Raw genomic sequence first — 11,115 nt, forward strand, 5'->3', positions numbered from 1 at the left:
AATTTCAGCCGATTCCATAACCGTTAAGGTACTCATAACTTCGATTTTCTACTCAAAATATGAACGGTTCACGTTCGACAAATTCAATACGTACATTGGCTTTGATTAGTTCGATACCTTAACGATCATGAAATATGCTGAAATTTTATATAGATGATCTATACGTTATATCCTAGATATTGGACGGTGAAGATGTGAAAAATCGATCAAAAAATGGGTCAAAAATGAAAATCCGTACCTTAAGCTAAGATAAAAACATCCTTATATGAAAAGCCTTGTACCTACTACATGGTAAAGCTTAATAAATTATGACATAGGATAGAAAAACACTTCATGGCTTTCATGCACCATGAACGACGACCAGGTCAAGATGCACTGTAGTTAGTCTATGTGAAAAACCATAGAATGCATATTCATGTTTTACCGGCCACCCGGGTTTGATTTACGCCATGAGATCATATTGGTTCTATGTATTAACTTGTTCTTCAGATCAAATCTTCATTTGCTAGGCTTGTTATTCTAATCAATAAGTTGTATTTTTTGTTCAACATGAGGATTGCCAACCAAACTTGTACCAACAATCATCTTTTCCGATCCTCTCTAAAATTACAGAGACTTCCACGCACACCATGTATGACATCTGCATATTTTATCTCATCAACCATAGGTAAAAACTAAAAAAGAAAATCCGACTATTACAAACCGGCCAGCAAACAGCTTTAACACTTGATATATGAGAGTGTATTATGTGCTTCAGCGGTACAACTTTAATTCTCTGTTTGACATGTGGATTTCGAGTTTTGTATTAAACTAATGTTTTGTTTCAATTTTCCATTTTTATCCATTTTAATATTAGTTTCTCTCTCTTCAACTTTCAAACTCAGCACCAGATTTAATGACTGCCTCAATGATTTCGGTCATGCAAGTGTGATCTTATTCATCGTTGAACTTCCATATTTCTTTAATTTTTACTATATAATATCTAATTCTAACTTGTGTAATATGTCTCCAAAACACCGAAGAAGATTGAGAATTAACTCAATCTAACTATTGAAAAACCAATCCAAGTCAGACAGGGTCAGTATCCATCCTAAACTCCTAGTTTGACCTGCAGCCTTTGTGCTATTTTCCTTATCTTTACTCTTAATATTGAAGAAGAGAGATCAAATGAATTAGTTAAATGAAAAACATGAAACCAAAGGTAGTTTTTTTTAATGAAACAAACCGTGGGCAATGCTTTGGGAAATATTAGACCCCCTTCATGCATGTTGTTGGAGTCTTGGAGACATTACCTCAGAGATCAAACTTGTTGATGGGTCATTATTGGATAGATTTTCAAAAATACTGTAAACATGGATCCAAATCATCCAACGATACAATCTCTCACGACCCTTCTTCACCAACCACCCTATTGCATAGCTAAATTCATACAGGGGTAATCCAGATTAGGCTCGAGTCCATCAAATTCAATGTCTTTTTTCGGCAAATTTTTTTTATTCAAGAAGTGATGCAGATACATGCGTTAAGAACAAGATTGATCATGTAAGGAATAAATCGATGAAAATATGAGGGTAAAAGAGTAAAACTAATATAATGATTAGATAGTGGAAACCACGTGTCACATACACAATGGTATGTGTCCAAACACTAGAAATATTGAAGGTGCATACAATCCATTTCCCTTGATATATTGTGCTTGCTGTAAGAAAGTAAATTTTTGCTGAAAAGAGGTATATGATGGGGCACCAATGCACCATTAATTAATTAACAGACATGCATGTCCTTATCTCAATTAGTAGTTGGGTCGAACCAGCCATGTTTCTCCACGAGTTTGCCAATTAGGTATCCGGCTAAGTAAGAGACACCGGCGGCCCCAACCCCCACAACGACGTAGTGCAGCACAGTTTTGGTGTACTTCTTTGGTGGCGTCTGGATGTAAGCCTTTCCAATTGCAAGAAGTATGATGCATAAAAGAGACGATGCTGCGACTACTGCGATCTTTAGGTTTCTGTTGTCGCTCTCAAGGAATGAGAAGCTATATATCAAAGGAGGTAGCAACCCAAAAATGAGGAACGACAATATAGCTGCTGGGGCATGAAGGAAGAAATTCTCCTTGTTCCCGAGTACTTCTTGATATTTACCTTCCGCTTGATCAACTTTCAGTTCCCAAAGCTAAAAATTTTGGTTTAATTAGCGTATAAATAAGAAACATTTATGAATTTTTACAAGAGAAAAAACCCAAAATGATACCTGAAGTATCGTGAAAGGTATTTTTTTGTACCTACGAATTTTTGTTACCCGAAATGGTACTTGAATTATTGCACCGTTACCCAATATGGTACATCCGTTAGTTTCTCCGTTAAATTGATGATGTGACATGTATTTAGAGTTTTTTTTATCAAATATAGTAAAACCTCGTTAAATAATACCCGATTAAATAATAACCTTGCTAAAATAAAACTTTTTTCCGTTTTCAACTCGGAGCCAACGTGTTAAATTAATAATTCACTAAATTTATAAGATAATGGAAGTTCGAGAATTTATTTAGCTAGACCCCATCAAATATATAAATTATTAGTGTCATAATTTATATAATAAATTTTAAATTTATGAGGATTTCATTAAAAAATTTAATTAATATAATCATCATCAAACAATATAATATTTTGAACAATGTTATACATAAAAAATAATATATTTAATAAGGTATACGTAATAAATTAAACAATGTAAGTAAAAAAAAATTTCTTCGATAAAATGAAACAAAATATTTATTATATCTTGATAATTAATAATTTATAAATAAATTAATAGATTATTAATTTATTGATATATTAATATATCGTTAAATTAATAAATTTTATCAATCTCGATACTATTAATTTATAGAGGTTTTACTGTAAGTAATAAGAAAAACAATAATTTTAAAATTAATTTTGTTATTATTGCTAAACAAATATATATATATATATATATATTAAAACTTGTGTTATGTTTTGTGATACATGAGTTGATTTTCCTCTTAAAATTACAAATTTCATAAAAAATATTGTAAATAAATTTGCAAATAATATAGGTATGATTTTTCAAGTCCAACAAATTTTCAGTCAGTTTGGTGAATTTGTGAGAATTTTGAAGGAAAAGAGATAGAAAATAAAAACATTTGTGTATAGACCATTTTGTCCTTCTAAATACATCTCACATCATCAATTTAACGAAGAAACTAACGGAGGTACCATATTGAGTAACGGTGCAATAGTTCAGGTACCATTTTAAGTAACAAAAATTCGTAGGTACCAAAAAATAACTTTCACGATACTTCAAGTATCATTTTGAGGATTTTCTCGTCTTACAATGTACCTTAGGTTTGGGGTTTCATTACATAAGATATGGACATCTGGTTAAAATTTAAATACAGTAATTAATACTTACATTGTGTCCAATGATGTAGAGACCACCAAACAAGTTTGCCAGTGCCAAAAGGAAAATGTTCACTGCAAATACGAGCTGTTTATTTGTATATATATATATATATATATATATATATATATATATATATAACATAACATAACATAAGATTTAATATATACGTAGAAAGTTAGAAATCAATACTTACGTGTGGGAGTATCAGCACTAGCTGCGGATGCCACAATACTTAAGCTTGCAATTGCTTCAGTTAAACCACCGTAAACGATGCTTTTGATGATATCCAACTTCCTACTATTAGAATCTCGTGGTGCCGTTTGCTCTTCCGGCACAGTAATAACTGTTATACATCATAAGAAACCGAGAAACCAAAGTAAAAACCAAATTAAGATCTTATATATGCACATTCTTAAGGTTGACATATACAAGAAAATCATTATACAACATGAGTATGGAATCTAATTAATTGCGCCAAAATATTTAATTGACTGATAATTGCCCAAATTGTTTAGAGATTGTTTACCTTGCTCAGTAGGGACTGGTCGGCGAAAGATCCAATCGCCTGCCAAAGTGAAAGAGTAGTTGAGGTATCAACCAAAATTTGATCTCGAGGTACAACATAATCAACATTATATATATATGTTTATATATACAGAATTATCCAGAACGCAATAGAAACACGTACAACTTCGAATTCTTATATTACAGAACTAATATGCATACATGAAATGTTACCTGTACAAGATAGGAGACTAAAGCACGAAACGCATCTGATTGGTTCTTCTAGCTGAGGATGTGGTGGAGTTCTTGGTTTTTCTAGTTGCGGAACTTGGGGAATAGGAGCTTCTTTTAGCTCAGGAAATGGTGGAGTTCTTGATTTTTCTTGTTCCGGAACTGATGGAGTTGAATGTTCTTTAAGCTCAGGAAATGGTGGAGTACTAGCAGCTGCTTCTTCTGGCTTAGGAAGTGGTGGACTCGGAGGGTTTGATTCTCTTTCGCCAATGAGAACCTCTGTGGTGCAAGATTTGCAGTTCGGACAGTAGACTTCCTGTGCACCCTTCCTCTCAGACACCCCTGCAAGATCTGTCAGCTTAACTTTCCGATGCTTAGCCAATATTCCACTTTCCTCAGCGGACTGCTTGGAAGGTGAAGAACTAAGATCCTTCATTTCCCAAGCACCCTCATCGTGGTGGTTAATCTCAACCCTCTTTTGAGAAAATACGTTCTCCATCTCGTAAGTAAAAAAGAACTTTTCACCATTGGAACTAGTCCAATATGGCAATTCAGTACCTGAAACCATTCGCAAATTAAACAATTAATCAGAAATGTTAGAAACCTTATCATTACTCCTACTCATTCTCATATTGATGTATCATAATGGACGTTTATACTACTAATCAAATAACCAGTTCAAACATGATATAAAAGCAAGTACAAGAATAAAAACAAGAATAGATTAATTTTCATTAATTAAGTACATTACTTCTGGAAATTTTGATTCTTATACACTCTAATAAAATCAATCTACTGATTTCAATTATATCTTTACCTTCTGTTTTATCAGAGACACTGTAGGAACCATTGCTTGAGCTTCCATGGACTTCTTCCCAATAATACACAACATTCCCATCATTAGTGGCAGTGGTAATGTCTGTGTTGCTGTTTTGGCGAGGCAGCCTGCAGTCTAATGTTGCTTCCATTCTCAGTTAACAACTAGCACAGACAGAGTTGCTTTATCAAGATCGAATGATGGTTTGGGACTCTGCTTGACTCTGCCAATATATAAACACCACAGTGTGCGTGTGCGTGTGACTTTTCATGATGCTTCTACAAAACTTGACTTTACTTTTGTCTCTCTCTTTTTTCCGGCCAATAACTTAATTAATGGTTGCCTTCAGTTTCTACGCGAAGCTATTAGAGCTGTGGTTTATTGATAATTACATAAGCCTAAAGAAGTAAAATAACCATACACTCATTTACTACTTTCTAAACCAGATTTGTATTTGATAAGTTTCATACTACTTAATTAGTTAATCCATCACTCTTTTAATTTGATTCCTGGCTACCAAATGTTATTGAAGCAAAAACAACCAAAAGAACAACACCTTAGATCTAAATTTGCCATTTCCTTTGGGGATAATGTCCTTCAGGGCTCAGTGGTTTACAAATGAGTACCAAACACAATGTGTGATTCAATTTTGCTTACACAGCTCATTTTATCAACACGTGGTGGAATTCTTCGACTAACAATCATGATTTTGGATATATCTTTTTTTGGAAATGAGGATTTTGGATATATCTACGTGCATGTGATTCACATCATTTTGGATCCATTCAAATGATGACAGATAAATAATTGCGAAGGAGACAAAGAAAAAAAAACCGCAGTAATTAAAAACACAAAAACCCTTACATGTGATTAATTAGGATTCACATTTTGAGGACACGTCGCAAAGACCACAACATATGAAGCGAATACAGGAAAAGTGGAAGATTGAAGTGAGAAAAGAAGAGAATCCATTTCCGAATTAAGTTCAAGCTAGGTCCCTTTCCGCTTCCATCTCCTCAATAATCTTATGGACCACATTGGGTGGTATTTATTCTGCACATCAATGATAATGCGAAACACGTTGTTACTCGATACTACGGTGACCTAAGGGTGGCTTATATTACCGGACCTGCCGAAACCAGCTAAAAACCGACAACCACAACCGGTTCAAACTGAAAACGGGAAACTAGCAGAATATCCATCTCCCGGAAACCGACACTACGTTTGAGATTCCACCACGACTAGGAAAAATGTATTCCACAGTCAATTACCGTGTAAAATTGTTGTTAGAACTATAGATTAGTTCTTATAGATTAAAATAATAATAAGCGGTGATCTCATACGTACTTGCATGGTAAATCAAACACTAGCTATATATGGTCATGCGTTCTCGTAGTTGCACATTCAAATAATTAAGGAAAAATGACTAATTCATACAAATTTAGACAATATTTGAATGACAAAATTCAAAATGTGATCATTCACTCTAAAAGTATCTACAACTAGTTGACCAAATAGTACAAAAACTATGATATTATATATATTTTTAGACTATATTGCTCTCATCTATCTATACACTTAGAGAGAAAGTTGATGAGATAGATCACTTTGCCGGACTCCGAGCTCCAATTACCAGACTCTGGCCACAAGTCGCTTGAATAAATTACTGACTTCTAGTCATCCACAATTATAAATTATTGACACACAATAATCATATTACTGACACTCAGTAACCCCCAATAATAAAATTACTGACATTTAATAATCATGTTATTGACACTCAGCAATCATATTACTGACTGATCCAACCAAGTATGGAAGGAGGGTGAGTCAAAATCAGCAAGATCAAGAACTAAACCCTATCTGCCTAAAATTTAACCTAAACCACATCAGCATATGCTAAATTGAACCATCAGAAATTTGAATATGTTTCAGGATGAAATAATTGTGTATTATTGAATGATATGGGGGCCTATAGATAGGCATTACAAAACCACAATCCCGTAGGATTCGGAGTCCTAATCTATTACGGAGATGCTAATCTATCTCCTAACAAGAAACCTATTAGGCTAAAACACACACAAGGGTATAATAGTAATTCTTCCGGAAAACTCCCCCTTGTGTCGCATGCCTAGGTTGCATAGCGCACAACGTTGCCTCGGTAAAAACCTTGTCAAGCAAAATAAAAACCTCTTGGGTAAAAACAAAAGCTTGATCGAAGGAAAAAAGAGCACAACGCACCGTCTACATTTGATAGCATCATGTGAGGTAGACTCCCCTTGAAGTCTACAAAACAACTCTCCCTGATTAGTGCCATAATCATGGAGTACAAAGAACAACGTATACAACGTTCATTACATGCTTCTCAAACGTAGTCTTGGGCTAATGATTAATCATTAATCTAGCCACACATCCTTAGATCATTCATGCTATACTTAGCTAAACCTAGATCTTAGGAAACAAGATTGCATAACAACTCAAAACAAGAGTTTGCAATGAAAATCAGATTCTCGGATAGAATGACCTTCACTCACTTAAACGGCCATAACTTCTTCGTCAAAATAGGTATCATCGAACCGTAAAATGTTCTGAAAAGTAGACACCCGTGGCTTTCCAGTGACATAAGGTTCACAACCTCATCCGATCGGAGCAGTTCACAATGCTCTGTCGAAGTTGACTGACTTGCAAATTTCCGGACAGGACTGTCCTACTTTGGTAAAACGGCCATAACTCACTCAATATGATAGCTCTGAACGAAAGGTTGATGTCCCTGGAAAGTAGACACATATACCTTTCCAATGGTACTAATTTCACCATATTTCATCTAGCGAGCTGTCTTGTAGGTCTTGTTGAAGTTGACCTACGAAACTGGACAGATTCTGATTTGTCACATTTAATTTGTCTTTCGCGAATAGAATGGGGGAATGGACCAATGAAGGACTGATTTTGGTCCAAGACGGAACCGTACGCATCCTCTACGCTACCAGTGTCGACTGCTACACCAAGGCGTACATTGATGTTGCTGGAGCTGCTAGCGGCGTTGGTGTGGATAGGATTTGTGTTGGTTCACTAAGTGTAGAACTAAACCCATGTCAAAGAAGCAATGCAAGTCCAATGACAATGCATTGGCGCATAGTTAATCACGTCATAATGAAAACAATAGTGTCCCAACAACACTAGCATGTATGAATGTATAGATCATTGAATCTCTTCATCGTCTATACTTAGACGGAATAGAGAATCAAGAATTAGCTTCATATGAACACATATGGGTATGAGTTCTTGCAACCGATTGTACTACGTTCTCTCGAACGTCGCAATCTGATTACATAAGCTCTCCGTGGTCTGGAGGCATTTAAAGTCCCTCGGGCACTCTCATATCTACGTCAAGATCCCTTTACAGATATGCAATGACCACTATCATATGCTGTAAATCAGTTTTCATGGACACTACTACTGATCAAGTAGCGGAAAGCAATTATGTCCATAACGAGAGAATATAACTCATCGTACTCAATACTAGGATAATGAGACAATCTTTGCGCCATAAGTCCTGCATATATTGCATGACTTCATCTTTCTCATTACACTTACGAACAACGACCAACATAACAAGTCTAGTTCAGCCTGTATTGATTCTTTCCACTTCGGTCAAGTTGCTCATCGTTGATGCTTTACAACGGAATAAGAGCATAAGCGAATACATCATCAGTCCATTAAACACGCGCGCGCTGTATACGATCAATTCGTGAGATTTCTATTCTTCTCTAACATCAACAAAAGGAGTCTGTAGCGTCCCACAGAAACTTAGTTGATACACATGTTTAGAGAATATCTCTTGATGATGGGCGAAATACTTGTGCCTACGCACTTCGCTTCTTTCTAGTTTTGATTCCAGAGAATAATGGTCTCCCCCTCATCTAGGCAGGAGCCAAGACCGAAGCTATGACCCTTAGTAGTCCATCTTTGCGTTTGCCGCCCTTGTTTTGTGGTGTAATACCACGGGCGCCGACAACACCACAGCGTACGATGGTGTCATCGCCGGCTTCCTTCCCACTGTCAGGGATAGTGCCAACAGTGCTAGGACCAGGTCATATGAAATTCTCTCATATTTTGAGAGTCCCAACCTTACCGGCACATCACAGCATTTATGTGCGATCTCGTCACTTTCGCAATATCGGTAAAGTCATTGAGCATCGAATCTTTGACTTTCTGGAGATCGATAATGCGTTGCACATTTGCTCACTTTGAGTAGTGCGGGATCTTAATGAGACATAGTGCCACACTACGTCAATTCCTGGCGTTAAAAACCAGAATGGGAGCATTCCATATCTCCCCCTGACGACGGGAAGTATGTCTCATCAAAGTGACCGTCTGCTAATATCGCAGGATAGAGATCAACGGTTGTAGATTGGAAATAGCGGACAAGTGTTGGTGATTCATAAATCATAACCAACCAGAATACTTAATCGTTTCAAGTAGACCCATTGAGATAACTACAATAGAGGCACATAAACAACTTTAACCAAATAGGCGTTAGTGAAAAGAACGTTGGGACCGTATCCAGTGACCATCTGGTACGCACTAAACGCTTGGCAAGTTCTGGGTCTGAAATGAATAAGTGTCGCTGCATGCAACATCATTACATATCCCCATGCAAAAATCGGCAGGATAGTACCCATAACCAAGTCCAAGCTCTGCTAGATCGTGCAGTGAATAAACATGAGGAATAATATGTTCAACGACGATCCTAGTAGACATGTAAAACGAAATCATCAAAGTCGTGGGGGTGAACTCTCCAACAGTATCCATTCAAATAGATTTGAGAGGGTGGGAAGGGTGGTGAGCCCTTAGTATGATGATCATAGCTAAAAACTTAGCCAATGCAGCATTCCTTGTGGAAAGCAAAGTGACGTGTGACCAACGCGTCGATGCTCTTAACCTATACAATAAAAATACCAAAAAATGTCCGTATTCGGTTGGATAGGGTCCACTAATGTCACCTTAAATACTTTGTAAGAATGGAATGTTCTCGGTTGAAGCCTTAGCAAATAAGGACTTCCTTGAAATCTAGCAAAAGAACAAGCTTTGCAAAATGAGCGATTGGCATCAGAGATTGTCATGGAGGCATTCGAAGACACGGGAGGCATCAGAAGCTCCTGTGAAGGAGGGGATGCCGCCACCGACGGCCTTAATGCCATGGAGCTGCCGAAATAGGCAGGCTCGGCCTTACCGTGCATGGCACGGATAGGCTCGGCCTCACCGTGTGGAGCATGGGTGAGGTGGTCCTCCAATCGCTTCGTGAACATGAAAAATAGATGATAATGTGAATTTCAAAGAACTCGAATCATCATATCTTGTTCAAAATGACCAAAAATGATCATGTCAAAACCGAGAAGACAGTAAAACCGAACCCATGATTCAAAGAATCTTGAGTTACATAAAGCTACTGCTGCAGGCAAGCAAAACGATGTCTGCAGGCTAATAAAGCTACTGTCAAAGCTTGAAAAAGATACTGTCAATGAAATCTGACAGATTTATTCCTCTCCATTCTTAACACAAATATCAAGATGAAAATCCATCATTGGCATGAATGGCCTTTAAAACTTAGCAAGGCACGAAGATATACAACACAATCTCCGCACGAGATCCGTAAAACAACTACCTGCGCTGTAGGACAATGTGGGTGGTTACGCAATTAGCAAGACACTCGATTTCACGGCGGGACATTCTCAAAACGACGCGGTGACTTCTCTACACAATACGTCGTAGGATATTGTAAGAGAGGGGATTGAAACAAATGGCAATCCCATCGAATGTATCACATGGCAATAGAATTACATTCTTCAACTTAAGAATTGGAAAAACATGGTATTAGAGCAGTTGAATACCAAACAATTATGGTGGAAAACCTTCCATTTGGTGCGGGTAGTCACCAATAATAATAAAATCATTTGAGCTATGAAACGACTTGGAGAAAACCGGAAAATTAACCGGAAAACCATGTCAATATAACTCAAAACCGGGTGAAATTTGGACTGGGAAAACGTGGCAGCAAGAACTGCTGAAATATGGGGAAAACATGATGAGAAACGACGGAAACAAAATCGTCAGAAAAACTCGTCGGAAGCCAGCGGCAC

The 11,115-nt window shown here is 36.9% G+C and overlaps 1 protein-coding gene across 1 annotated transcript; it reads right to left on the bottom strand.

Moving 5' to 3' along the window:
- Positions 1 to 1,648: 1,648 nt before the first annotated feature.
- LOC126784071 (membrane protein of ER body 2-like) lies at positions 1,649 to 5,126 on the bottom strand. The gene is made up of 6 exons (XM_050509569.1): positions 4,976 to 5,126; positions 4,162 to 4,716; positions 3,950 to 3,988; positions 3,617 to 3,766; positions 3,433 to 3,494; positions 1,649 to 2,172 (listed from the first exon to the last, which is right to left on the bottom strand). The coding sequence occupies exons 1-6, from the start codon at positions 5,124 to 5,126 to the stop codon at positions 1,789 to 1,791; spliced, it is 1,341 nt and encodes a 446-aa protein (XP_050365526.1). The 3' UTR covers positions 1,649 to 1,788.
- Positions 5,127 to 11,115: the final 5,989 nt, after the last annotated feature.

This window comes from Argentina anserina, chromosome 2, assembly GCF_933775445.1.
Source record: "Argentina anserina chromosome 2, drPotAnse1.1, whole genome shotgun sequence".
In the NCBI taxonomy this organism is placed as follows: domain Eukaryota; kingdom Viridiplantae; phylum Streptophyta; class Magnoliopsida; order Rosales; family Rosaceae; genus Argentina; species Argentina anserina.

Bases quoted from the DNA above. Each gene is read 5' to 3' on its own strand.
- LOC126784071 (XM_050509569.1), bottom strand. From the start codon at position 5,126: ATGGAAGCAACATTAGACTGCAGGCTGCCTCGCCAAAACAGCAACACA. The intron at 3,767-3,949 runs GTAAACAATCTC...GATGTATAACAG, and splicing joins ACCAGTCCCTACTGAGCAAG to TTATTACTGTGCCGGAAGAG. The intron at 2,173-3,432 runs GTAAGTATTAAT...CAAAATTTTTAG, and splicing joins TCTACATCATTGGACACAAT to CTTTGGGAACTGAAAGTTGA.